Source organism: Laetiporus sulphureus (genome assembly GCF_001632365.1).
Source record: "Laetiporus sulphureus 93-53 unplaced genomic scaffold LAESUscaffold_1, whole genome shotgun sequence".
In the NCBI taxonomy this organism is placed as follows: domain Eukaryota; kingdom Fungi; phylum Basidiomycota; class Agaricomycetes; order Polyporales; family Laetiporaceae; genus Laetiporus; species Laetiporus sulphureus.
Window position 1 is genome coordinate 878,245 of NW_024468510.1, and position 25,314 is coordinate 903,558.

General features: G+C 51.1%; 14 protein-coding genes across 14 annotated transcripts; 7 read left to right on the forward strand and 7 right to left on the reverse strand.

The window, feature by feature from the left end:
• Window positions 1-24: 24 nt before the first annotated feature.
• Window positions 25-862, reverse strand: LAESUDRAFT_719104 (uncharacterized protein). The gene is made up of 4 exons (XM_040907566.1): window positions 622-862; window positions 489-559; window positions 380-429; window positions 25-317 (listed from the first exon to the last, which is right to left on the reverse strand). Exons 1-4 carry the CDS (start codon window positions 652-654, stop codon window positions 241-243), a joined length of 231 nt encoding a protein of 76 aa, XP_040770305.1. The 5' UTR covers window positions 655-862; the 3' UTR covers window positions 25-240.
• A 195-nt stretch (window positions 863-1,057) lies between these two features.
• LAESUDRAFT_16400 (Brix-domain-containing protein) lies at window positions 1,058-2,592 on the forward strand. Its single transcript, XM_040901413.1, has 7 exons — window positions 1,058-1,130; window positions 1,185-1,374; window positions 1,441-1,550; window positions 1,608-1,740; window positions 1,801-2,056; window positions 2,113-2,186; window positions 2,238-2,592. Exons 1-7 carry the CDS (start codon window positions 1,128-1,130, stop codon window positions 2,408-2,410), a joined length of 939 nt encoding a protein of 312 aa, XP_040770306.1. The 5' UTR covers window positions 1,058-1,127; the 3' UTR covers window positions 2,411-2,592.
• Window positions 2,593-2,642: 50 nt separating this feature from the next.
• Window positions 2,643-4,429, reverse strand: LAESUDRAFT_639382 (aspartyl aminopeptidase; the record flags this gene model as incomplete). The annotated part of the gene is made up of 8 exons (XM_040903539.1): window positions 2,643-2,835; window positions 2,895-3,311; window positions 3,363-3,449; window positions 3,500-3,707; window positions 3,773-3,977; window positions 4,035-4,134; window positions 4,187-4,248; window positions 4,307-4,429. The coding sequence occupies 8 exons, from the start codon at window positions 4,427-4,429 to the stop codon at window positions 2,643-2,645; spliced, it is 1,395 nt and encodes a 464-aa protein (XP_040770307.1).
• Window positions 4,430-4,569: 140 nt separating this feature from the next.
• Window positions 4,570-8,236, forward strand: LAESUDRAFT_719108 (WD40 repeat-like protein). The gene is made up of 12 exons (XM_040907567.1): window positions 4,570-4,635; window positions 4,683-4,793; window positions 4,843-5,108; window positions 5,158-5,473; window positions 5,531-6,107; window positions 6,161-6,276; window positions 6,345-6,542; window positions 6,598-6,777; window positions 6,830-7,075; window positions 7,139-7,270; window positions 7,329-7,784; window positions 7,840-8,236. Exons 1-12 carry the CDS (start codon window positions 4,600-4,602, stop codon window positions 8,137-8,139), a joined length of 2,934 nt encoding a protein of 977 aa, XP_040770308.1. The 5' UTR covers window positions 4,570-4,599; the 3' UTR covers window positions 8,140-8,236.
• Window positions 8,237-8,346: 110 nt separating this feature from the next.
• Window positions 8,347-9,375, reverse strand: LAESUDRAFT_753837 (uncharacterized protein; the record flags this gene model as incomplete). Its single annotated transcript, XM_040911809.1, has 5 exons — window positions 8,347-8,380; window positions 8,436-8,610; window positions 8,663-8,735; window positions 8,790-8,850; window positions 8,906-9,375. The coding sequence occupies 5 exons, from the start codon at window positions 9,373-9,375 to the stop codon at window positions 8,347-8,349; spliced, it is 813 nt and encodes a 270-aa protein (XP_040770309.1).
• Window positions 9,376-9,636: 261 nt separating this feature from the next.
• Window positions 9,637-11,827, forward strand: LAESUDRAFT_740099 (cystathionine gamma-synthase). The gene is made up of 13 exons (XM_040911060.1): window positions 9,637-9,788; window positions 9,838-9,977; window positions 10,031-10,078; window positions 10,136-10,320; window positions 10,377-10,401; window positions 10,453-10,552; window positions 10,603-10,679; window positions 10,875-11,024; window positions 11,080-11,214; window positions 11,267-11,320; window positions 11,372-11,482; window positions 11,544-11,652; window positions 11,716-11,827. Exons 1-12 carry the CDS (start codon window positions 9,677-9,679, stop codon window positions 11,604-11,606), a joined length of 1,200 nt encoding a protein of 399 aa, XP_040770310.1. The 5' UTR covers window positions 9,637-9,676; the 3' UTR covers window positions 11,607-11,652; window positions 11,716-11,827.
• Window positions 11,828-11,968: 141 nt separating this feature from the next.
• On the forward strand, window positions 11,969-13,386 carry LAESUDRAFT_808336 (uncharacterized protein; the record flags this gene model as incomplete). Its single annotated transcript, XM_040914056.1, has 11 exons — window positions 11,969-11,996; window positions 12,053-12,090; window positions 12,153-12,198; window positions 12,254-12,285; window positions 12,341-12,349; window positions 12,399-12,441; window positions 12,510-12,606; window positions 12,658-12,736; window positions 12,787-12,866; window positions 12,919-13,015; window positions 13,069-13,386. The coding sequence occupies 11 exons, from the start codon at window positions 11,969-11,971 to the stop codon at window positions 13,384-13,386; spliced, it is 867 nt and encodes a 288-aa protein (XP_040770311.1).
• Window positions 13,387-13,646: 260 nt separating this feature from the next.
• On the reverse strand, window positions 13,647-15,121 carry LAESUDRAFT_733399 (uncharacterized protein; the record flags this gene model as incomplete). The annotated part of the gene is made up of 7 exons (XM_040910423.1): window positions 13,647-13,965; window positions 14,034-14,441; window positions 14,493-14,591; window positions 14,645-14,766; window positions 14,819-14,971; window positions 15,022-15,042; window positions 15,098-15,121. 7 exons carry the CDS (start codon window positions 15,119-15,121, stop codon window positions 13,647-13,649), a joined length of 1,146 nt encoding a protein of 381 aa, XP_040770312.1.
• On the forward strand, window positions 15,098-16,600 carry LAESUDRAFT_16803 (Golgi apparatus membrane protein TVP38). The gene is made up of 6 exons (XM_040901426.1): window positions 15,098-15,447; window positions 15,513-15,663; window positions 15,730-15,938; window positions 15,989-16,069; window positions 16,132-16,267; window positions 16,323-16,600. Exons 1-6 carry the CDS (start codon window positions 15,367-15,369, stop codon window positions 16,439-16,441), a joined length of 777 nt encoding a protein of 258 aa, XP_040770313.1. The 5' UTR covers window positions 15,098-15,366; the 3' UTR covers window positions 16,442-16,600.
• Window positions 16,601-16,758: 158 nt separating this feature from the next.
• LAESUDRAFT_639667 (uncharacterized protein) lies at window positions 16,759-18,064 on the reverse strand (the record flags this gene model as incomplete). Its single annotated transcript, XM_040903553.1, has 3 exons — window positions 16,759-17,531; window positions 17,588-17,840; window positions 17,894-18,064. 3 exons carry the CDS (start codon window positions 18,062-18,064, stop codon window positions 16,759-16,761), a joined length of 1,197 nt encoding a protein of 398 aa, XP_040770314.1.
• A 462-nt stretch (window positions 18,065-18,526) lies between these two features.
• On the reverse strand, window positions 18,527-20,842 carry LAESUDRAFT_638908 (glycosyltransferase family 57 protein; the record flags this gene model as incomplete). Its single annotated transcript, XM_040903502.1, has 12 exons — window positions 18,527-18,797; window positions 18,859-18,934; window positions 18,987-19,084; window positions 19,146-19,282; window positions 19,336-19,484; window positions 19,538-19,790; window positions 19,853-19,924; window positions 19,984-20,137; window positions 20,189-20,366; window positions 20,422-20,437; window positions 20,492-20,570; window positions 20,634-20,842. 12 exons carry the CDS (start codon window positions 20,840-20,842, stop codon window positions 18,527-18,529), a joined length of 1,692 nt encoding a protein of 563 aa, XP_040770315.1.
• A 160-nt stretch (window positions 20,843-21,002) lies between these two features.
• On the forward strand, window positions 21,003-21,510 carry LAESUDRAFT_16935 (uncharacterized protein). Its single transcript, XM_040901430.1, has 3 exons — window positions 21,003-21,102; window positions 21,156-21,247; window positions 21,300-21,510. The coding sequence occupies exons 1-3, from the start codon at window positions 21,050-21,052 to the stop codon at window positions 21,452-21,454; spliced, it is 300 nt and encodes a 99-aa protein (XP_040770316.1). The 5' UTR covers window positions 21,003-21,049; the 3' UTR covers window positions 21,455-21,510.
• LAESUDRAFT_740104 (beta subunit of ribonucleotide reductase) lies at window positions 21,482-23,329 on the reverse strand. The gene is made up of 6 exons (XM_040911061.1): window positions 23,222-23,329; window positions 22,984-23,164; window positions 22,863-22,927; window positions 22,156-22,807; window positions 21,851-22,103; window positions 21,482-21,794 (listed from the first exon to the last, which is right to left on the reverse strand). The coding sequence occupies exons 1-6, from the start codon at window positions 23,285-23,287 to the stop codon at window positions 21,773-21,775; spliced, it is 1,239 nt and encodes a 412-aa protein (XP_040770317.1). The 5' UTR covers window positions 23,288-23,329; the 3' UTR covers window positions 21,482-21,772.
• Window positions 23,330-23,723: 394 nt separating this feature from the next.
• Window positions 23,724-25,079, forward strand: LAESUDRAFT_753845 (uncharacterized protein; the record flags this gene model as incomplete). The annotated part of the gene is made up of 5 exons (XM_040911810.1): window positions 23,724-23,859; window positions 23,911-23,975; window positions 24,034-24,685; window positions 24,745-25,006; window positions 25,058-25,079. The coding sequence occupies 5 exons, from the start codon at window positions 23,724-23,726 to the stop codon at window positions 25,077-25,079; spliced, it is 1,137 nt and encodes a 378-aa protein (XP_040770318.1).
• Between the last annotated feature and the right edge of the window lie 235 nt (window positions 25,080-25,314).

The window sequence follows — 25,314 nt, forward strand, 5'->3', positions numbered from 1 at the left end:
TGTCTGTTATGCCACCAGCACGTCCAGAAACCTGATTCTGCATATGACTCAAATAGCACTGCTGGATTATCGCACAAGGAAGCACTCATGAAAGCGCTGCTGTAACGCCAATCATCGATGTTGTTCTTCAACATGATAAGTTAAGTGCTCGAAATGCAGGAGCGATGCAGATGATACAGGCTAATTGTACAATGGTGTCGTGTTCGTCTTCTTCATTGGTCTCACAAATTGTGTTGTAGATTAATTCGGTCCCAACTCGCCGGAGCAATACAGCACGACGAAACGCCAGTCGTCTGGGCTATGGGCGAGGGATGGTTCTGCATGACCAAAGCTCAGCATTCAAGAGCGTGAGTCGATCCTTGTTGACTGCGACACTTACCCACAAAGCCTTTGGATGCATGATAGTGTGATGTGAACCCGCGCATCATCCTGAGAGACAGATGTTGGTACGAAAATTGGGTGCCCACAGAAAGCGAGCAGGTACTTGCCGTGGACTCTGTGTCTGGGTATAGAGCCACCCCCAGACAGCAGCCTGAACGCCGCTGAATAGAAGTAGATACTACATTATGGGCATGTTCGATTAGAAAAAGGAAAGAGCCGCCTATCACAGGACACGCTTACAGGTGCACGCACTGCGACGAGGCTGACTGGCATGTATACGGTCTGAGGAAAGCAGTCAAATGTGCAGAGTCTGTGCTTCGTGCGACAGTGCGTATTATGGGCAAGTGCAAATGCAGGACATTCCAGACGCGAACTGCATTTAAAGCACCCTTGGGCTCCCCCCACCATATAATCCGCCGTACCTTTTTGGCGGTACTCGCACGTCTTGTGATATTCATGGGTGTGTCTCGCCTTGGCTGGGTAATTACAGCCCCGGCGCAACCCGCGGTGCATCAACGTACAGACCTGCGGGGAAGCGGTCTCGAATGCGTTTGTGATGGATGAGTTCCTGCCGAGGCTGATGTGTTGATGCGATCTTATCTCCCCAACGTTGTTGTCTGATAAGGCTAAGCGCCGCAATTTTGGGTCAGCGCTTGAGCTTGAAGCTTTGAGCGCTGAGCAACTGAGCCACCGTTGTGCTCGAGCCTAAACCTCATTGTCTCAGACCACAATTCCACGGACACAGCATGGTAAGAGCATTACCTAGAGAAAACAAGAAATCCGACAACCTAATGCTTCGTTAGATCCGCCGCCAGATACGTGAGCGTCGCCAATACATTTACGCCAAGTCGCTCGAAGCTCAGGAACGACAGACGTATGAACGCAAGCAGCAGATCAAGGACGCACTAGCCAGCGGGAGGGCTCTACCCACGGAGTTGCGGAAAGATGCACCAAATTTGGGCAAAGACCTAGCATTTGACGAGGCACAAGCGGGTACGTCCTCGAGCATTTGAACCTGCTGAGACATCGACTCATGTAACAATCGCAATCATACTGCAGACCCAACTACGCATATCGACGATGAGTATTCCACGGCGGGCATTCAAGATCCCAAAATAATCGTGACAACTTCTCGCGACCCGAGCTCCAAACTGCAACAATTTGCCAAAGTGAGCATCTCGCTTAGAATGTGAGAAGCCTGAATGTTGAATCAGTCTCCCGTGCAGGAAATTCGGCTTGTCTTCCCGAACTCTCACAGAATCAACAGGGGAAACTACGTAGTGAAAGAGCTGGCGGAAGCGTGCAGAGCAAATGATGTGACGGACCTGGTCATTCTGCATGAGCACCGTGGTGTGCCAGGTGCGCAGCCCTTCCTTTATGAAAAATAATCCTCGGCACTTACTTGATCCTCGCTTGCAGACGCGATGATTGTATCGCATTTTCCCCATGGTCCCACCGTCTTTTTCACGCTACACAATGTCTTGCTCCGGCACGACATAAGCTCGTACAAGGAGTCGACCGTCTCGGAGCAATACCCCCATCTCATATTCGAGAACTTCAGCTCAAAATTAGGAGAGCGGATACAAGACGTGTTGAAGTACCTCTTCCCTGTGCCAAAGGAGGATAGCAAACGAGTAATGACCTTCTCAAATGAGGATGATTTCATCTCCTACAGGTGGGTAACCAGGACATCACGCCATAACCCCACCCAGACTCATCCGCAATGTCCAGACATCACGTTTTTATGAAAATTCCACCGCGAGAGGTTCAATTAGCTGAAGTCGGCCCTCGTTTTGAGATGAAACGTAAGGCAGTGGCAGCCTTACCTATCCAGTGGCTGACTCCCCCATCTTCAGCATATGAGATTCGGCAGGGCACGATAGAGCAAAAGGAGGCCGAGCGTGAATGGGTACTGTCGCATTACTCAAGGACGGCGAAGAAACGGTCGCTGCTGACGGGCCCTGGCGCTCGCGCGAGCTCAAATGCCGAGGATGCAGATTCAAATCCAAAGAAACGGGCGCGGCGTTGACACTATGAGATAGAAACATGCCATGTCGGTAATACGCTTTTGAGCGATTTTCTCAGCCAGGAACACGGGCGGCTCCGAAGGGTCACGAGGCAGCACATCCTCCATGCACTTCGAGCTTAGGCTAGTATTCAGCTCATACCTTGGATGAGGAGGCATAAAACGCGATCAATAGCACCGCTATGCCGTCCGTGTACAGTGTTATACGAGAGTTAAGCATGTTCATTGATACATGTCAATCCACCAGAAGGTCTTGGTCGAGTTCTGCGAAGCTCTCGAAGAACGCGGTGAATAAGTCGATAGCACTCTGGACGTCATCGGCGCCTGCAGTCTCGCGTATGGAATGCATTGAGAGCATGGGACATCCTACGTCAACCGTTCTGATTCCCAGCTTGGAAAGTCCTGGGCCCACCGTAGAACCGCAAGCCCTGCATAACACCGTGTTAGCCTGCACAATGGCAACCGTATGGTTGTTATCGCTACGTACATGTCATTGCGAACCTCATAGTTCTGCACTTTCCCGCCCTTCTTTTCGATCAATTTCTTGACTAAAAATGTCCCAATCGCATCTGTAGCGTATCGTTGCTTGGCGTTTGTTTTGATAGTGACACCGCCATTGATCATGGGTCTGTGGTTGTCTTCATACTTGCCAAGATAGTTTGGATGGACAGCGTGCGTCATGTCTGAACTGATGAGAAATGACCGCGCAATGCTCTGCGCCAAGGTTGATGGCGAAGGGGAGAGGCGATTCAGGAGGGTCAGGATGAGAGAGGACTCGGCGCCCGTCGTCGACACTGAGCCGATCTCTTCGTGATTGAACAGCGCGATGCAGTTGACATTGCCTTCCGCCGTCGAGAAGGATTGACTAGTAGCGAAGCTGGCTAATGCGTCTAGAGCGCAGAAACTGTGATACGCAAATGAGAGCAGGCATAATGCTTCTGAGAAATGCATTTACGACGAGAATTGGTTGTCCATGCGGGGGCTGAAGATGAACTCACTCTTCAGGCCGCCGAGTACCGACGGCTGGGTATCATGTAGATGACTGCGACATTGGTCAGAACGTGATGCTAGTACAGGCGCAGATTGTCTTACAGCTCAAAATCATATATATCTTCAGGGGCGGCAGAAAGCTCTTGCGATAAGACCTCTAGTAAAGCAGCATGGTGATTTGCCTGTATATTCGATGCGACCGAGGAGGTAGGCTCTGTCGACGAGTTGAGCTGAGACTCGATGATCCCGGCAATCGGAATCATGTTGGTCTCCTGGTTGAACTTGAAGCCTTCCGAGATGTTCCTTTCCACTACAAGGGAGAAATGAGCCACGCCCTGGGCAGATATAGATGCCAGCAGGTGTGAGCTCGCTCACAGTGAATGGCCAAATTTGGGACCCTCAAGATTGGTCTCTCTATTTTCACCAGCTTTGACGTGAAGCCGCCGTTCTTCTCCTGCAAAATAACCCTACCAGCCAAAGAGAGGTCGCGGTCGAACCAGGTGTGCCAAAGGCCTCCGCCATATGTCTCGACGCCGACCTGCAGATAGCCTACGCTTGAACGCTTAGACACAGGCCGTACCTGTCGTTCTAACATGAGCGGTTTGGCTTGCGCTCCACGATATGATCAAGCACAGACTCGGAGATTGGGACTGTCGACGTGGGTTGCAACTATGGAGACGCCTGCTCCCGCCTTCCAGTTCTCAGGAATTGTCCAAGCTACCAGACTGCTCTGATTGCTAGGGATGCATTGGCCCCAAACTATGAGTAACCCGGGTTGATCTTACTCACCGCGTCATGTAGTATTTGCCACCGTCAGCTAATTCTTTCTCCCATTCATCGCGCTCCTTGACCTGCGGCGACATTATTACCATAACCTCGATTGCAGCTTTCTTTGATGTGCGCGCTAACCTTGCGGAAGCCCGCCTTCTCCAGGCGGAGAGCAGCGGCCTGTACAGCATGAAAAGGCGTCGGGGACGCGTTCACAAAGTTGAGGAGTCTGGACGCAGCTTCCGTACCGCTTTGCAACATCATGGTATGCAGAAAGGAAGACGAGAACCGCCCGCAGCCGTTTTGCAGGCAGTCGACCCACGCGACCGGCATCATCGCATCGTCGATCTGGTTTAGCACTCGTGGGAAACTCGAAAATTACTGCCATCATTCCTGCCATTGGTCCGCGAATTCGCCTTGAGCGCATCCACACCATGGTTCAGACCTATCTGAAGCACGGTCCGACACAGGTATGAGGGAAGATGATTCTGCTTGATATATTCTGAACTTGTTGTAGGCGTTCGGTCTGGTATGCAGTTCCTCGTCCAACTCGCACTACGATGGGAAATTGGCCTATGTCCCTGCTCTGGAGGATGTGCTAGTATGGGACGTGAAGAAGGGTGAACAGGTGCGCCGAATATGTTTCTACAAGGTACACTCACTGATGCTTTAAAAAGCTGGCAATGTGGCACGAGACCGGCCTTCGAGCAGAGGTTACGTGCATCCTCCGCTCTCCGCAAAAGGATACATTTGCCGTAGGTTACGCGGACGGCTCTATTCGCCTGTGGAGTGCATCTTCTGGCTCTGTCGTTGCTACGTTCAACGGACATAAGAAGGCAGTCACTGCGCTCGCATTTGACGAGGCTGGTGCAAGACTTGCTTCAGGTTCCCAGGACACCGATCTCATTCTGTGGGATGTAGTAGGAGAAGCCGGGCTATTCAGGTCAGCCTCAGTAACGTTGATTTTTACTTCATTATCTCACCCTTTCCAGATTGCGTGGTCATCGTGACCAAATAACTGCCATACGCTTCATCGTTCCCAATTCTTCCTCTGTGCCGTCGACATCGACCGGTTCAGCTCCAAGTTATCTCCTAACGTCTTCCAAAGACACATTCCTGAAGTTGTGGGATTTATCAACGCAACACTGTATTCAGACGCTCGTTGCGCACCGCTCAGAGATCTGGACAATCGACGTGGATAGCAAGCATGAACTTGTGTTCACCGGAAGCGGGGAAGGCGAACTGAAGGCTTGGAAGATTGATCATGAGGCACTTGCGGAAGGGTTGCGAGAGACGGAGGCGGGAGAGGTGCGGCAATCATGCACAGTTATAGTTGTATTCTGACTTAAGGATGTGCATTCGCAGGTCGCTAAGTTGATTCATCCTATGGCCACCCTACCTCTCGCTTCCAATCATCGCGTAGCGCAGATTGCTTTCCATCCCTCCAGCTCATATCTCGCTGTGCAGTCGCATGATCGTTCCGTAGAAATCTTCCGGATACGCACGGAAGACGAAGTGCGGAAGAAACAGGCACGGCGGCGCAAACGCATGAAGGAGAAGAAAGAACAGGCTAAGACGATTGATCAAAAAGGCACAGCAACCGGAGAACAAGAGGGCGAGGACGCGATCGAAGTAGCCAAGGAGAACAAAGATATCCAGTTGGTGGATCTGTTTACTCCCTATATGGTCGTACGAGCAAGTGGAAAAGTCAGGTCCTTTGATTTCGCCGACGAAGAAAACGGAGCAAAGAGTGCTACACAGGTCTTGCTTGCATTATCCACAAACGCACTGGAGGTATATAGCATACCTCAGCCCACGAAGTCAAAGGATGCGTCCCCAGAAGCCACGCGCATATACTCAGTCGACTTACCCGGGCATCGAACGGATGTACGCACGCTGTGTCTCAGCTCGAATGATGAGCTACTTGCTTCAGGCTCAAACGGTAGATTTGGCTTGGCCATAGACATGTGAGAAATAACTAATGCATATTGATAGGCTTGCTCAAGATCTGGAATATGAAGAAACTGGGTGATGATAACTGCCCCACTTGTATCCGTACCATGGAGTGCAGCAATGCTGTCTGTAGCACATTCCTTCCAGGAGATCGCCAGGTCAGCCCGATTGTACAATGAATGAATACGCTCGCAGTATTCATAGGACTGTGTTCATTGAAATATAGGTCGCCGTCGGAACAAAATCTGGCGAAATCCTGATCTATGATCTCGCCTCGTCCTCGCTTGTCGAGAGCGTCAAGGCACATGAATCAACCGTGTGGTCCATCCATGTTCGTGCAGATGGACAGGCCCTTGTCAGCGGAAGTGCAGACAAGGATATCAAATTCTGGGAATTCGAGCAAAAACTCGTGGACAATGAGAATGCAAGTACTTTGCGCATGAATCCGTCGTCGCATCTGACACTTGCTCGAAATGTAGCCACGATTTCCAAAGCTATTGACATTGGTCCATGTCAGGACACTTAAGATGACTGATGATGTGCTCTGCGTGCGGTATAGCCCGAATAGCAAGTATTTGGCGGTAGCACTTCTCGACTCAACCGTCAAGGTCTTCTATCAGGACACCTTGAAGTTCTTCCTATCACTCTACGGACACAAGGTTGGTGATCTGTTACATTCGCTGTGCAAGATGTCGGCCTGACTTTGAATAGCTGCCGGTTCTATCTATGGATATTTCGGGTGATTCCAAGCTCATCGTGACTTGTTCCGCGGACAAAAATGTGAAAATCTGGGGCCTCGACTTCGGCGACTGCCATCGCTCGATATTCGCACATGATGACAGCATTATGCAGGTAGCGTTCGAGAGAAATGATGTGCGGGATTTCGACAGCAAGCCGTCACATTACTTCTGGACCGTCGGCAAGGACAAGATGTTGAAGTATTGGGATGGCGACAAGGCCGGCTTTACGTCCTCTGTGTCACCGGAAATATGATCTCTCATGCATTTTGTATGTCTACAGTTCGAGAATATCCAGAAGCTGGACGGACACCACGGCGAGGTGTGGGCGCTCGCGGTCAGTAACCAGGGGAAGTTCGTGGTGACGGGCTCTCATGACAAGTCCATTCGCGTTTGGGAGAAGTTGAACGAAGAGGCAAGCTATTCGCAGGACCTTTCTCTGGTTCAGTCATATTGAAACACTTGTTCACCAGCTGTTCCTGGAGGAAGAGCGTGAGCGCGAGCTGGAGAATCTCTTTGAATCTGGCATCGCGGAGACCTTCAACCGCACCGATGCGCCAATTGGGAGCGGAGCAGATGATGCAGATCCTAACGCCTCAGTCGGTGGTGCCGAAGTCACGTCAGTCTCGAAACAGACCACCGAGACGCTGATGGCAGGCGAAAAGATCATGATGGCTATTGAGCTGGCCGATGCGGAAATCGCAGCGTTCAGCGAATATGAGGAAACAATGGCCAAAGGCGGTTTGTCTGAGCAAGTCGCGCCTCCGCCGCGGAATCCAGTGCTTGCTGCGTATGATGTCGACCCGGAAGAATACGTTCTCAAAGTCGTGGAGCAGATTCCAGGAACGGCATTATACGATGCACTTCTGGTGTTGCCGTTTGGCAACGTGGTCAGCTTGATGCGATACCTGAATATTTGGGCACAGAAAGTAAGCATATTCCTGCGGCAGTATCCATGAAATCTAACACTATGCTGTGATCCAGGATTGGAACATCGTCCTTACTTCTCGCATAATATTCTTCCTGTTGAAGACGCATTACCATCAAATTGTGGCTAATCGAGTGATGCGCACAGCCCTAATCCCATTGAGAAAGCATCTACGGGAATCGCTCCGCAAGCAGAAGGATGCGGTGTCATACAATTTGGCGGCTCTCAAGTTTGTTAAGCGACAAAACGACGCCCAGCGGCTTGCTGAATTTTATGAGGAAGGCATAGACGAAGAAAAGATCAAAGAAAGGATCACAGAGGGTAAAAAGAGGAAGAGAGTAACCATCAAGGCCTGAAGTGAATGATATACACGGCTGGATGTGTTCCTATAGGTTGTTATACATGATGGGAATGATACAGATCAAGGAAGGCTATCGATACAGTCTGGAAGGAGCTATTGATACAGCTTGCAGCTCGTCTCGAGTCCTTTGGTGTCGCCCTGGATGCTGCGTGCATGCTTTTCGTGGTTTCAGCCAATCCCGAATGCTGTCGTCTTCTAGTTATTAGTTAGTCTTTGGACCCCACAGTTCCTCCAACCTAATCCGCGGTTGATAAGGTGGAATTTAACGGTCATATTTGCTCGCATGCTCACCATCCTTCGCTCGGTTCCGTGGCTTGTCGCATCTGCACTGTCAATACGCCCTCGTTAAGGTCCGCCAATGAGGAGAATGCGGCCTTGGTAAGGTCAACGTGTTTCGACCCCGCTGCACAACCGGCGCATGTGTCGACAACGCGGACAAATACACACTTCTTCGAAGTGTTGCAGACTGTGCCGGCGTCGTTACCTATGAGAGCTCCTCATAGTGGTACAATACGCACGTTCCAGAAATTTGAAGCATTTTGGTCGGTCGACCCAGCCTTCTTCGGTCAGCGCACATGCAAAGGAATCATCCTACGGGATGCATGGCTGTCAGAGGGGTGTCACAACATGTTGTCAACAACGCACTGTGGGTGCCCATTGAGTATTCGACCAGCAGCTGGGGTTGAGCAGGTCTTTGCCAGTATACCTGTTGCAAGAGTGCCGTTCGACGACGTGCTTGTTTGAACAACGAAGTAACACACCAAGTAATGGTAACTGGTTGAGCACTGCCAATAGCCTTAATGCTGTCGATCGCCGACTTAACGGAGCCAAGGATACCATTGGTAGCATCGGAAACTGTGTTTGTGCCATTGTTCAAGGACTTCACAGCGGGCTTCGAGCCTGTTTTCGTTGTTGCCTTCTTCGAAGACGTTTTCTTGCTGGATCTCTTGCCATGTCCAGCGGGAATGTGAGAGATGTCTTCGGAGATAGACCGGCTACCATTTTCTGCAGGAGCGCGAGAATACTTGTATTGAAGGTTCGTAATGTTGATGGTCTGCCAGCCATCTCGAGGATCAAACTGATAGTTGTCGCCCAGCGAATGCGCGGTGCTATATCTCTTCTCAAGACTGCTTTGAAAAATACTGATGCCGGCAGCGAGTGCTGTCGGTACAAGAGATCCGAAGAAAAGTATTATCAGCAGAAGAGCGTGAGGCAGATTGACGCGAGACATTGCGTGCTATGAGCCTTTGTCGCCGCCGAGCAACCAAAAGAAAAGGATGACGAAGAGAGCTGAAAAGACAGGTCTGCCTGAGGACGTGATGAGCTAGTGAAGGGGTGCGCTGGAGAGCGGCGGGCCGGTTCAAGTTGAGGAACGCGTGAAGAGGGAAAAGCCAACCGAACAACGTTGGCCGCGGTCGTGTGTCGCTTGATCACGTGCGTTTGCGTGACCGCGTTTCGCGATCGCTTGTACGGCCGAGTGACTCTTGATTCTGCGAGAGCTCCGAATTACTCCTTCATTCTTCAGCATCGACATGTCGCCCAAAGCTGACCAGACTCGACAACTGACTGGAACAGAACTTATCCACGGCGACGATGAGCTGGCTCACGGCGCAGAGGTTGCACCTTCCATCTCGGTGACCACCAGTAAGTCAACTTTCGCCTGTAGATGAACTCTCCGTTGAACAAACGTCAGCTTTCAGGGCACCTCTACCCCCCAACAACGTCCCACTCCAAACTGACGACTTTGATTTCCGAAATCCGGTCAGGCATATATATTCACGTTATACGCAGAGTGTTAGCACGCGTGCTGAGCGGGTCCTGAGTAAAATCAACGTAAGAAAGTCCATTAGCTGCTCATCGGTAAATCCTTGACAGTCCGCTTCTAGGGTGGATACGCTATCACCTACGCGTCTGGGTTAGCGGCGTCTTATGCGGTAGGTTGTTTACACGTGCCACACCGTGGAACATCTAGGCTCATAATTCTTGTGGAGGCCTTGGTATATTTCCATCCAAAGCGTATTGCCATAACTGGTGGTTATCACGGATGCCACAATACTATCGAGATCTACAAACGCAGTCGCGGAGGAGACCTGCCCATTATCGGCTTAGATGATGAATTCCAGCCAGGCGACTTGTGCTGGCTGGAGACGCCATTGAATCCCACAGGCGAAGCTAGGCAAATACTCATCCTCATGTTCTCCACGTGTCTTCGATAGTGACCGCTAACGCCAGGGATATTAAATACTACGCCGACAAGGTCTGAAATACGAGTTACCGGTCTACTCGCTTCATCTCATCCGATGTTCAGGTACATGCCGCCGGGGGTCGTCTATTGGTTGATTCGACATTCGCTCCTCCTCCTTTGCAATATCCGTTCAAATGGGGCGCTGACATGGTCATGCACAGCGGTACGTATCAAAGCATGTTGATCGGCTGCCGCCGCTCATCGACCCCGCAGGAACAAAATACTTCGGCGGACATTCCGATCTCTTATGCGGCGTCCTCATCGTGCGAACAGAAGAGGAATGGAATACGGTACGTTTCGATCATCGTGATCCGCGATAGCCGGCTGTATCCCACCGCGCCATCATTTAATAGTCTCGGACGCATGAATACGCGGCAGGTTCTCTGTGTGGGCGTGTGTTGGCGTCAGTCGCCGTCTGATTTTCTTCGCCTATCGCATCTCACGAGCCACGCCTATCAATGTGCTGACTCCTTATAAATACTCAGCTGTGGACGCACCGTACGTTCCTCGGGTCTATGATGGGTTCTCTCGAATCCTGGTTGCTCCTTCGCTCCCTCCGTACGCTCCATCTGCGCGTTCCGCGCCAATCACAAACCGCCGAAGAGCTGGCGCAATGGCTGAGCAAGGCCGCTGGTGTGCGTCACATTTACCTTGCTGGGTAGTTCTTTGTTGACGTGCTACTTCGACCAGGGAAAAGCGTATGATGGGATTCCGGCAGGGATAATCGAGACGGTTTGGCACTCAAGTCTTCAGGGCAAGGATTCCAGAGGATTTGATCCTAAAGTGCAGATGGAAGGCGGATGGAATCCTACCTTCGCTATATTTGTGAGTGAAGACGTGATGTACTGCGCAAGAGATTTTCGCTGAACGCTCATAGATGGCTGACCCAGAGTACGCGAGACTCCTACCTCATACTCTGAAGTACTTCGTGGTACGTTCGTCTCACCCGTGAACCGTTTGCCCACACTAAACATGTCCGAAGCCTGCGACAAGTCTTGGAGGTGTAGAGTCTTTGATTGAGCAGCGAAGCACTGCTGACCCCGGTGCGGATCCTCGTCTGGTCAGAATCAGCGTCGGCGTAGAGGATCTGGAGGTATGCAATCGAGTCGTGTTATACGATTTTATGAACGTGGTCTTCATTGTTCGCCCTATAGGACTTGAAAGACGATCTCCGACGAGCATTCCAAGAGATAGCGCAGCCCAAGGCCAGACTATGAGCATGAAATGAATATGCAGTTATGTGAACTAAGATGTATAAAAACAGTTCGTGAAGGACCCTCTCATCATGGTACTCTACTGGAGCTTGACTGACTCCCGCGTTCGCAGGTGGTTGTTGTGCTCCATGTGTATCTAGATGAGCCTTGTATGAAGCGTGTTAGCGTCTCAGCGCATATCAAAGATTAAATAACACGGCATTATGCTTGAGCGGTATTTGCGTGACGCGATCACGCGCATATGAACCGCCGCGCTTGTGGCTGACAATGCGTGATCACGAGGGATGCCTTATGCGGACGCCTGTCAAAGCGCTTGTCCTCCTCGTCTACCCTTCATTCTCAAGTTCAGCCCATACAGGAGTAGAATGTCTTCCAACCGACTCTATCTTGAACGTAAGTTATTCTGGCGTCCCGCAACAGCCTGCAATTGTTTATTGCCGCTCTTATAGGGCTTCCTGATGATGTCAGCGAACAGCAAGTCGAGAGAGTAAGCACGTCTCCTTCTGGCCACTGCTGCACTATACAGATCTTATTGATTGAAATTCGTAGTGCCTCTCAATATACGGACAGATCACTCGCGTAGTGATGCACTCTGGTAGCTCTGTGTGCTGTGTCGCGACATAGTCCTATCACTGACTGAAGAATCTCAGGGTATACAATGGTGGAGTTTGCCTCGAAAGAGGTCTGTACTTGCATCATACAATTCTCTATGCACCTGACACCGCATATATGCGTAGGATGCGATGGTATTGAGTGCCCACAATCACTGAGAGGACACATCTAATGGAGACACAGGACGCTCTTTCGATGTTCTTTGGACGGCAATTCTTGGGTGCCGGTCTGTTGTCTCATTTTGTATATTTCATGGTGTGTCGCTCATATGCTATCCGCTTCGTCCTTCTGTAGACGTCAAGCCATATGATTTCGAGCCCCGCAAACGTAATGATGCAAGCATCAGTACGGACAGGAGCAGCATCAGCAGCGACAGTGCACCCCGCTCTCAGTCAGTCTAACAGCTAGGTTATGTCAAAGCATGCAAACCCCCCGTTTCTAGGTCGACTTTCGTAAGGCAGAACATAAGTGAGCAAGTTGCAATAGTAGTCGCGAACTTGAGTCCCGATATATGCTGGCAGGTATGTTTCGCCCGTTGCTTCGGTATGCTCTTATTAATACGAGAGTGCAGGAACTGAAGGACTTTGGTCGGATCGGGGGCGGTTCCGTGGCTTTCTGTTACATCCACAGGACTCACAATCGGGTGACAGGGTGAGGACAAATCATACAATATGCAGGGTGAGATGCTGACTGCAGCAGCCAGGTTCATACATTACTACAGCAGAGAGGATTCTGCGCATGCTGTGCGCGAATTGAATGGCAGGAAGCTGTTAGGCCGAGTTGTCAAGGTGTTTCCTTACGTGAGTCTATATCTTGCTGTTCTCAGGATCACGCTGATCGCGATCCGCCTTAGGACCGGCCGTCGAGGTTGGAGACTCGACCACGTAATGCAAGATCCCGTTCGCCTCGGCGTCGCTATTCTCAAGAAGAAGCCGTTGGCTACGGCAAACATGTTCGCGATGACCGCCTTAATCGGCTAGCAGATGATCCTGCAGGCCGCGCGGCTAGCCGCAGTGACTACTCAGACATAGGGTATGGTCGACGCGGTCGTACAACCCAAGATACCATCCCCAAGTTCAACTTAGAGGAAGGCGAATATGACGAGCGCTCAAGCCATCCATGGACGGAGCCGAACGAGTCCACGGCTTCCCTGCTGTACGACATTCCCTGATGGTCGTATCAGCTTCAAGTAAGCCTGCCTTTGTCCATCTTGCTGCCTTGTTAATCCTGTCACACCAGTTATTGCTGCTGTGAAGGGTTTCCCGTTCGCTTACCTGTTTCATGGCTAAGAGTGAGGAGACTTTTTTTGCAAGATACATGGCGAAGGTTTATCATTTGCAACTAAACGAGCCTGTCTTGTAGATGTAACAAGATGTTCCAGTAGAATCGCAGAGTGTTCGAACCACGTAGTCTCATAATGCACGCCGCATATCATCTCCTCTTGTGATTGTAGAACTCCAAGAACGCAGCTTTATCCTCCCAGCCCAAGCCTATTCTCTTCATCTTACCTATTTGTGCGATCAGGGATGCGCATACCTCCGTCAGCTCATCCTCTACCTTGTTTCCCGTGAGGAAGTCGCTGGCCAGAAATGAGCGTGAACTTGGAGATTCAGAAGGTGTAAGAAGGCGGATCGACATAGTGTGCGGTACGAGTGATGTCGAAAGCGAGAATAGTTGCGGTAAAGGATTCATCTTGGCAGATGGGATTGGATGGCTCAGTGTGGGACAGAAGATTGTCGGAGGGTCGTAGCTAGCAGTAGAAGAGGATGAATGGTCGGCACCTTAAGTCCACATTGCAGTTTGCAAGAAGATACTCACCGCACACACATGACGAAGACTTTGAATGCCGTCACGGGCAGCTGCGCGTCGGGGAAAAGCTCTGCAAACCTCAGCAAGCCTCTACCGTTGCTCGTAGTGCATTCAGGGAAGACGACAATGGGCCTGTCCGCTTGACTCCTGATTTGTTCCAAAGTCTGGAACTCCGGAGTTGCCGACGCAGTCGAAGGAACGTTCCCTGTCGCACGTAGTATTGACAGAAGCGAGGCGCGGCGGAACCCAACAAAGGGCACCCGTTGAATCGGCGCACGAGCAGAAGGTGATGATATTGCCGCCGATCCTGTTCCCGTCCTACGTCCTGGTGTACGTGAGATCGGAGATGCAGGCTGTGAAGTTGATTTGGAGAACTCGGTGGAGGAACAAATCGGGAGCAAAAAAATCGGGTTGACTCTGTTTCAATTGTTAGTATATATTCACAAGAAGGTGAATGTAAGGACACACCGGAAGGCCAACCATAGGAGCTCGATAGTAGAAACCCAGTTACTGATGATGATATCACCTGCTGCCGGGCTCCATTTCTCAGTAACCTTTGCTCCCCTACTGCTGACGGATCGATTAGTTTGCGAACATATGTTGTATGTGTAGTCGTTCACCCTCGTTTCCGTGTCACTATCTTCACTGGGATCCATAGCAAACCAAGTGCGAGCAAGACGAGGCGCGCAATGGCAGCGGTGAACGCATGCGATACGATGCGATGAAAAGATGGAACTGGTTTCTGTGATGGTCAAATCAGCGCGCTGGCATGGCGAATAGAATCAGAGGCTCACAAGCAAGGTGCAGACGCCTGCGACCAGTATGACGTACAGAATGCCAAGTGCGATGACCACAGCCGTCCGAATTGCTCCTGCGACATATCCGAAAGGTAGCGCGATGTTCGCAAGCAGCTCAGAGTCTGTCGGTGGGACCGGTCGAAGAAAAGGCTGACAACGTATTGAAGTCGGAAGGCCCAGCAAAACTGAATGGGACGTACTTGGATGCCAGTGCCGGGATCCTTTCGTGATTGCGTGTGAGATTCGCCGCGTGTACGTGCACAGAATGTAACGCACCCGAAACGCTGAGAACTTCTCCATCTCTCCTTCTTCCGGAGGCCGCTTGTGAAGGCCTGAGGCACTCCGAATACTGCTGGCCGCTAAATGGCCTGGTTCACACGAACTCCTGCACCATTCGGAGTTGCCCCAGAGGTGATAAGCGCCTGTGACCGACTCTGATCCCACCTGCGGTCTATATACACACACGTTGTATCCGAACCCTTATTCGCTTGCAGTATTGCACCTTGCTCTACGTGACAGAGAGTGAGTACCAGCACGAAGACAGAATGAGCGGCCTATACGCTACGTCCAAGCACTATTTTGTCGCCGTCTACAGGCGGTACCAGAAGCTTCATACCCATGGCAAGGCTAGTCTCCCCACATCATTCGAATTGCCTTACTGTAGTGTTGATATGTCGCTCTGCCTAGCTAGCTCTTCTTACTTGCTACCGCATGTCTCTACACGACTCTGGCTTGTGTCGTCATATTCGTGGGCGCGAGCCGCATAGGCCAGATTCTGTATGACCTCGCGCAGGACATCAGCCATCGTCCGTATGGCTGGCTGCTACTGGGAGGCGTGATAGGTATGTTGCAGTGTGCCGATTGTTCTGTTAGTATCATGCAGTAACATTCGCCGCTATTTGTACCAGTGTTCGTATCCTTCCCACCCTGTATTGGGCACACCACGCTCGTCACTTTGTGTGGATATGCATATGGCATGAAAGGTTTCCTCATTGCTGCAGGTGCCTCGGTGCTAGGCTCCGCAGCAGCTTTCGTCATACTGCGCATGCTATTCAGCGAGCGACTTCGGCGGTGGTCATCCTCGAACGAGAAGTGGCAAGCACTGGAGACAGTCGTGGTATGTTACAATTCACAATCCTCCGCAGGTCGTTGGCGAGCTCTGTATAGGCTTCGAAGGGCCTTCCTTTAATTGTGCTTGTTCGGGCATCGCCGTTTCCTCCATGGGTATATTCAAACACACTGTTTGCCGTAAGTGCTCCCGCACGATCCGAACTTGTTGTTCAGTAGTTCTCAATGAGCTCGCTGGCTAGTCTGTCGAGGCAGTGTCCCTGTGGCAGTTTGTCCTCGCTACATTTGTGGTTTTCCCCAAGATAGCGCTTCTCGTCTTCGTCGGATCCCGTCTTGCCCCTCTATCCGATGGCGAGCAACGAAGCCATATGGATACTTGTACGTGTTTCATCGAATGTGCATTCTTAAATTGACATTGTGTGTGTCTCGTTAGCCACAAAGATACTGAATGCGAGCATCTCCATCGGTGGAATACTTGTCACTATCATAGCCGGTTGGTACGTAATGTGGATCAGTACCATTGTCGTGCGCTTTCGTGACATCTTGCCGTAGGGTCATCTATCGGGCAATGCAGGCAGAGATTCGTCGGCTGCAGGGCGTGCCGCCCGAGGTGGATGAGATGGTCGTGGAGGCCGAAGAGGAGGCCGAAGAGGGAGCCGAAGAGGGAGCACCACTACTCGGAAGCTATCAAGAACCATCTCTTCCATCCGCTTGACGTGCTTTCTGCACGCTCATGAGCATGCGGCATCAGTAGATTGACGAACGGCATAACGATAGCAAGATAGATTGCATGCCAGTATCAATGTGCGAATATGTAAATCTACGGAAGTGTGTATATATGCATGACACATCACATGAAAGCTCGATTTTCAGTAATAGTGCAAGAACAATAACGATAGACTAGCACCAATGAGAAAGAGAAGAATCCATTTCCTGCTATCTCGCGCTCTGCGCTTCGCCTCCTTCAGCTGTACATTCCCCTTCTCCACAGTCGCTGCCGTTGTTATAGCATCTTCGTATAGCTGCTCAGTTTGTTCCGTCTGCCTTGTCAGATGGGTGACAAGCTCCATTTGGAGGGCATTAATTTCCATGAGCCGTGATTCCGCCTGCTGTACGGAGGCTAGGGTATCTTGCACCGATTGGAGAATGTTGGCATTCTCCGTCTCGAATTGCATAATCTGAGACGCGGTCAACTCTATTTCCTCATCGTCCGTCTCTTCCAGCTCCTCATCGGGTATCGGGGCGGGTTTCAGTGTGGAAGTAGAGCTCGCAGTATCGTTCGACTGGGAGCCGATTGTCGCGGCGAAGCTCGATGCGAAATTCGACGCGCCTCCGAGCCAGCTTCCACTCGAGGAAGATCCAGCTGGCGACGGCAAGGACTCGGAGAGGTCCATGTACATTGCTTCGCGAGCAGCGCCCGACCCAAGCGTACGCGTCCTTTCCAACTGCCGCTTCATCCGCTCCTCTTGCATCTCCTTCAGCATCTGACTGGCATCCGTCAGTCTCCGGCTGAGATACCATGTGATGCTCGCATGGTGGGCCGCGATGAAGTCTGATGCCGCCGTCGATTCGTCCTGCCGTAGTCGTGCGGGCAGTAGCCTAATGAGAGGATTTCGGCGGCTTGCTGCCAGCTCTGTGCGCCCTGTATGACAGGAGGCGGGAAGTTGCGGAAAGCATCACAATATATGTGTGAGCAACCCTCACGTTTTTCCACAGCCTCCAATTCTTTCACGCGCTCTGAGCAGCGGAAGAGAATGACTCTGGCTTGCAGGTCTATTTGGTCTCTCTCCTCATTATTGAGATGGCGAACGTTGGCCCATGATTGGTCCGACGCTCCTAGATCTATATTCCGGGAGCTTTGCCGCGACAGCGGGGAATGGCGCGAGCCTACATTCAAGTACGCTTTCCGGATCGAGGAAAGCATCCGGGTCAACGTAGTGATGTGGTTGAGCTATTTCATGATATCAGACAACGTAATAGGAGCTCTAGCTCTACGCCACATACGACAGCATATGCGTCGGTCAAGTATTCTTTTCCGAAGAGATCATGTCCTTCGCGTTGCCCATCTGCTGCAACGCGTCGTGGCGGGGTCGTGCGTCGCTTCGCTTCGGGCAACGCAGCCTGCTTCTCTTTCAGGACTTCGCGGAATTCGGAAGTGCGTAGTGTCGCTGGCATCTGAGAAGGAATGACTGGCGTGATTAGCGTAGATGAGAAAGAGCGGCTGCTGATCAGACGTACTCTGGGTGTGGACGGTGGCTGCGACTCACGCATCACTCAACGCGATCGGCCGCACGTGGCAAACTAGGCGCCGCATACATAAGAGGCTGTGTTCTTTTCCCACTCGACATTCGTTCCCCACAATGTTGTCTTTATGCCTCCTCGAGATGCCTGTGACGGCACACCTTGACTAGAGGCCTGATCGTTGTGGGATACTGATGATGTCCTTGTTTGAGGCGGGCAGTGTTTTCCCTCACCATCGCTTGCCATAGTTTGCGACGTACAATTTCTTACACATCTCACTCTGTTTCGTCGCCGGCCCAGTGGCCTTTGAATGCCATTTGTCATCTGACTGTCTGCTATTGTTGGATAATGGATAGTTATGCTGTGATGAAATACAAGCTCTGGTATCATACATCCTCAGAACTGCTGTCTCAGGTAAATGGCAGATAACCGTATGAAAGCCCACACGAGTCCAACGGCACAATACACACTAGTCAGCATCAGCGGTAAGAACTCGAGCGCTGCTACACCCTCTGCCGTCGTACTTGAATCCTGTGACGGGGACTCCTTGGATGGCCTGCGCGCGAAAACTGGGAAGAGTGTAACGAAGAGCTGCAGAAGCGGAAAACCAGCAAGATAGGCCTTTTCGAGACTATCAATGATAACAAAGGTCAGAGAGAGAGGAAACCTAGCGGGGTGATTGAGAAACGTGAGAAAGTGGGAGATTGATGCGGAAAGAAGGTACTTACTCATACACCCGGCGGTGAAGAGGCACAAAGACCATAATAGCCCATAGAACAGAGTATACCACTTTGACGAGTGTCTCTGCAGTACGAAACTAGGTGATCTATGTCATGAATAACATGGAACGACTCACCTGCTGGTGTGAACAACAGCGGAAACAGGGAGAAGATACCCGCAACAGAAGCGAGCATGAACGTTCGGAAGTAGGCATGGTTCTCAGCTGCCAGCAAGCTGATATGTCGTGTCGAGAACGTTCAGCACTGCAATGCCATTTCCGAAGGTCGTGACACACCTGAGGGGCACGAGCACCAGCAATATGGCCTTCTCATGCACATGCCAGCCGAACATGAAAGACGTATATCCACAGAGCGTAAGCGCGACCAAGAAGGATTTGTACGTGGGTGTTCGCCAGAGTTTGACGAGATATATCTATATCACGGCATGAGGATCACGGAGCACTGCATCGTCAAACACACACTCACAGCTTGGAAGGCGATGGTAATAATGAAAGTGTGTATTGGCTTGACATTCGGTAGGACAGCGAAAACGGTGTCTCCGACAAGGCCGCGGGAGGTTGATGCAACACCCGATGCATTGACGAGAACGGACTGAAGCTGACTATGCTTAACGACTACAGAAGCATCATCAGCATGCCACGAATCGTATGCCTAACACAAGACGTACATCTCAACAAAACTCTGTCAGTGGCTGTCACAAGTGCCCAGACGTTTGGTGCCCAGTATGCATGATTTAATCCTCGCGTGAAGGGAAAGAGCCGGCTGAGCAACTGGGGTAGTTGACCCATCAGGAGAAATGGTCCAATTGATACCAAGAAGACGAGGATGACTGCATTTGCGAGAGAAATGAAGCGCACGGGAAGAAGCTCGCCTGAGGGGGAGAGACAAAACGAGCGGAGAAGGTAAATGAAATATGCCGGCTATCGGAGGAGGGATGAGCTATGATATTGACTAGAAGATGCACGTAATCCCGAATACCCACCGCCAAGTACATGTAGATATGCTTGAAGTTCAGGAGGATGGCAAAGAGAAGTCCGCTTGCCAGTTTGTTGTCCTGGTGATACTAGGAATTGAGAAAATCACGAAAACGGCACCGAGTCTGTGATCACTCACGTTGCGAGCCATGAGGATCGACCACAGCAGTATTCCAAACATGAAACCGTTGTACTGAAAGTGTATATGGTCGACAATAAGGAACCCCGGATGAAGGAACAATGACGCAGAAATAATTCTTTGAGTGGAAGGATCCACTGCGCCTCGGATAAATCTATGCCAGCGTCAGCAATGTACCTAGATGAGGGTCACAAGCGATGGCAACCTAAGAAGAGCAGCGCCCATCACCAGTTCCGTCAGGATAACGGTCGTGCGCTGATACGCCACGACGGACCACGCATCATAGTTGAGATTGTTGAGGTCGACGATTCGTGGATCGACGAGGTATGCGGGTATAGAGAGGATCTTCTCGAAGTAGGCGAAAAACGGTGGGTAGTCGAGAGCTGATGAGGTGGCAATCAGAGCTGTACAGCACAGATAAAAAATTGCACCGCATACTCCATTCAGAGGTGGTCTGGACGCCATTTCAATATAATATGGCTTTCGTTTAAGAAGCGGACATACATACGTCGTAGTACCACTTGGAGATGGGGAGGGTGTGTGTGATGGCCAGCCAGTTTCTATGGACCTCAAAGTCTGTTGAGCGACTTCAGTCATACTTGCACTCAGTACGCAGTTCATTTTGCGTGAGACCAGAGAACAATACATACTAAGCGGGGAAGAGTAGGAGCTTCAGACACGTCGATGCAATTAGGATATCCCACTCAGAGGAGTCGAGGTGAAGCCGAGGAAGCCACCGTGTCTCCTTCACATCAGCCTTGCTCTCCTCCTGTTCAGGAATGGGTTCCGGATGGTTTGGCTCATGCTCAAGGAATGAGCGAGAGATCGGCGAAGGTGTCGTGCCCCGAACACGTTGCATATCGATGCTCGTTCAAAGAACCCGAGAGTGTGCTGTAGATCAGGCCAAGCAGGAAGCAGGGCTGACGGACCGTCTGGATGGGAGAGACCAAGTAGTAGCAGAGCAAGGAGCGCGGATACAGCGTGCGTGCAAGGGGATCTCGCATGTGCCACCGACGCGTCTGACGCACCCCGCATTCAGACCACCCGCCACTACCTATCTCCTGTCATGAGCGAACAAGCGGCTTCCACTCAGATCGCTGACCAGACTGCCAGCCAAAGGTGTGTACGAGCGGCTGACCTTTCAGCTCAATCAGCTCAAGGTGTCCCAACAGCGGCGTCCTTGCGAAACTGCTCATATTCAGCGCTGCTTTAGCAGTTGCTCCCATCGCCTCATACTTCCTCTCCAAGGACTACCTCTGGGACGGTGCGTATGCTCGTACCGTCGAAGTGACGTCGCTGAAATAGTTTGACTTCAGGCAATACAACACTTGCTGCGGTAACCGCCATTGTCACTGCAAATGTTGTGCTGGTGGCTTATATCATAATGTCCGTTCGCGAGGAGCGACAAGCCACCCTTGTCTCGCCATCGCCACCAGCGCCACTACCAGTCGAGTCAAAGAAAGAACGGTAGGCACGCCAGTCCTCATTAATTGTGTGACCGAGGCTGCCGCTACAATGCCAACGGCAAAGCTCCATGACTTTATAAAAGGACAAACTATATTTGTCATCGTACTCATCCTACTCAAAGAAAGTATCCCCGAACAGTATGCCAATCCTTGTACGATATTGAACACAAATAGTATGTATTACAAATATAATTACATTGTGAGGGTGTGCATAATGATAACAGATCTAAGAGATGACACGGTGAAGGTGATACAGTCCTAAGCAGGCATGATAGGGTAGCAGATACGTGCATAAGGGACGGTGGACGATAAAGATGAACCGATCAGAAATCCTCATCGAGCGAGCTATTGGAAGTGGTCAGAGAAATGTTGCGATGCTTGCTAACAGGAGTTATGCTCACAAAGTCTTTCCGGAATTCTCGGACGTCGAGCTCTTCGCCGACGTGTTCACATTCGCCTTCGCGTAGTCGGACACCCGCTTCTCGAAGAAGTTAGTCTTGCCCTGAAGCGAGATCATGTCCATGAAGTCGAAGGGGTTTGTCGCGCCGTACACCTTGGGATCACCGAGAGCGACGAGCAGGCGGTCGGCGACGAACTCGATGTACTGGCACATGAGCTTCGCGTTCATGCCAATGAGCGCGCAAGGAATTGCATCTACAGCGAATGACTGTTAGATCGCCAACACCACGGCAGCGACGACACGCACCAGTCAGAAACTCTTGCTCAATATTAACGGCCTCTATGATAATCTTCTTGATAATGTCAGGGTGCGGGCGCCTCTTGAGGTGGCTGAAGAGGAGGCAGGCGAAGTCGGTGTGCATGCCCTCGTCACGGCTGATGAGCTCGTTCGAAAACGTGAGCCCAGGCATGAGACCGCGCTTTTTGAGCCAGAAGATGGACGCAAATGAGCCAGAGAAGAAGATACCCTCCACTGCTGCGAAAGCGACCAGGCGCTCCGCAAACGACGACCGCTTGTCAGAGATCCAGCGCAACGCCCAATCCGCCTTCTTCTTGATGCAAGGGATGGTCTCGACGGCGTCGAAGAGATGCTCGCGCTGCTGAGGGTCCTTGATGTATGAGTCGATGAGCAGGGAGTATGTCTCGGAGTGGATGTTCTCCATCATGATCTGGAAGCCATAGAAGCAGCGTGCTTCAGCGGCCTGCACCTCGTTCGAAAACCGCTCGACAAGATTCTCGTTGACAATACCATCTGAGGCAGCAAAGAACGCAAGAACGTGCGAGATGAAGTGGCGTTCGTTATCGGTCATGCGATTGTTCCAGTCGTGCTGGTCCTTCGAGAGGTCAATCTCCTCCACCGTCCAGAATGACGCCTCGGCCTTCTTGTACATTTGCCAGATCTACAGGCAATGATAAACAACGAGAAAAACTGATAGATGTGCAATGCTAGCATACCTCATGGTATTGAATAGGGAAGAGGACGAAGCGGCGCTTAGTTTCCATCAACAGAGGTTCCATGTCTACACGGTCATGTGAACCTCAATTGTCGTATCAGGACGCATCGCGAGCCACTCACGTTCTGGGAGATCAACCTGGCCAATCCATCGCTTGCGCAAATCAGAAAGCTCGACGCCCTCGTCTTCTGAGTCACAGTGAGGAGAGTGTGAACGACGAGCATCGTCAATGACCTCTACCGGCGCCTTCTTGCCAGCCTTGGTAGGCGTGTCAAGTGACATAGCATGAACAGCCGCGGCAACCTAACAAAGAAAGGTTAACTGCCCAGGCTTTATGATGTTGAAGCCTGCATCGCATACCTTCTTGCTTGGTGTTGAAGTGGGCGACGCGACGCGCGGGGGAGTGCTCAAGCCAGCAACGGACATCGTAGCTACAGTAGAGGGAGAAGAATGTGGATATAAGAGGAGGTATGCTCGAGGACGCAGTGAAGAACCGCGCTTGAGGCGCTTTTATAGTGTTTGGCTGTTGGCGCGTTGTTTTGCGCATTCAACAAACAACGCGTCGCGACGCGTTTAATTTACTTTTTTTCATGCACGTGATCGTACCCAGGGCTAGAAGCCCCCCGAGCCAGTCATGCGCGGCCGTTCGAGCCCGAATTAGGCAAGTGTTCCAACGCGTGTCACGTGCTCAGGCGCGACCCTCGATTCAATTTTTGGCTGAATGACTGAGCAGGACAGCGCAGCGCTGTCTCCTGTCCAAGACTTCAAGTGCGTTTTTTTTTGTCGTACGACTGCTGCGCGTTGCGGCTCGAATCCGGTTATGCTGAGCTCCTCTCTGACAACATTGAACACTATCACCAAGATGCCTAACGGAGAATTGCAAGAAGGATTATTCAAGCCATCTTCAGAGAGCTCTGTACACTACATGTCACAGCCTAGTGCCTCAAAGAATGTAGATCTTCATACACGCTTCGTGGGGGAAGTGGACCTGCCGGAACGTGAGTCTACTTCCATGAATGATGTGTTTCACATGTAGTCATGTTTCATAGACCAAGAACCTCTGCTCGCGGAGACAAAAAGACGCTTTGTGCTTTTTCCTATCCAGTATCATGAGGTGCGCCTATCCGAGGCAGCGAAGATCGGTGAGCAGCACTCATGCTGAAATTCGGCAGATCTGGCGTATGTACAAGGCGGCGGAAGCTTCCTTCTGGACAGCGGAAGAAATAGACCTCTCGCACGATATCGTGGATTGGAATACTCGTCTCAACGATGACGAACGGCACTTCATATCGCATGTACTGGCATTCTTTGCTGGCTCGGATGGTATCGTAAACGAAAACCTCGTAGAACGATTCTCAAATGAGGTACAAGTAGCCGAAGCGCGCTGCTTTTACGGTTTCCAGATAATGATGGAGAACATCCACTCCGAGACGTACTCTCTACTCATTGACACATATATCAAGGACGAGAAGCAGAGAGAACATCTGTTTGACGCAATAGAGACAATCCCATGTATCAAAAAGAAGGCTGACTGGGCGTTACGGTGGATATCTGACAAGCAATCCTCATTTGCGGAGCGACTGGTCGCGTTCGCGGCGGTGGAGGGCGTCTTCTTCTCTGGCTCGTTTGCGTCCATCTTTTGGCTCAAGAAGCGCGGTCTCATGCCTGGGCTCACATTTTCAAACGAATTGATCATCCGTGACGAGGGCATGCACACTGACTTTGCATGTCTCCTGTACCGCCATCTCAAGCGACGGTTACATCCGGACGTCATTCTGAAGATTGTCATGGAGGCGGTAGCCATCGAGAAGGAGTTCCTTACAGGTGACGTGCCTTACGCTGCTCAACTACAATCATAAGTCGCATTGACGCAAGTCGATCAGATGCGCTACCATGCGCACTAATCGGGATGAACTCCAAGCTTATGTGCCAATATATCGAGTTCGTTGCGGATCGGCTTCTTGTCTGCCTTGGAAATGAGAAGCGTTATCGTGTGACGAATCCGTTCGATTTCATGGATATGATCTCGCTCCAGGGCAAGACCAATTTCTTCGAGAAACGGGTGTCCGACTACGCCAAGGCGGGTCTCAACCCTGCCGAACGTTCACAATCAAGCACAGATAATGGACATGGTAACAAATACTTGTATGTCCCGTTGACTTCTCATATCAATCGCCTACTCACAGCCTCCTACAGTTCGTTGGATGAGGATTTTTGAGTGACGATGGCCTAAACTCTTGTAATAACTGGCATCAACCCCACTATAGGTTGAGATTACCCCCACTCTTCGGATCGTACACAGCTCTACACGTCCTGTCAGTATCATTATTCGATGTCATACGCAATGTATCCTCCGCTCCTCGTGTGCTTTTATCCACGCACTTCCATGAAACTTGCACATCATGCTCTGACAGCAGAGATAATATGACTATTCGAACGCCTAGAGCTATATA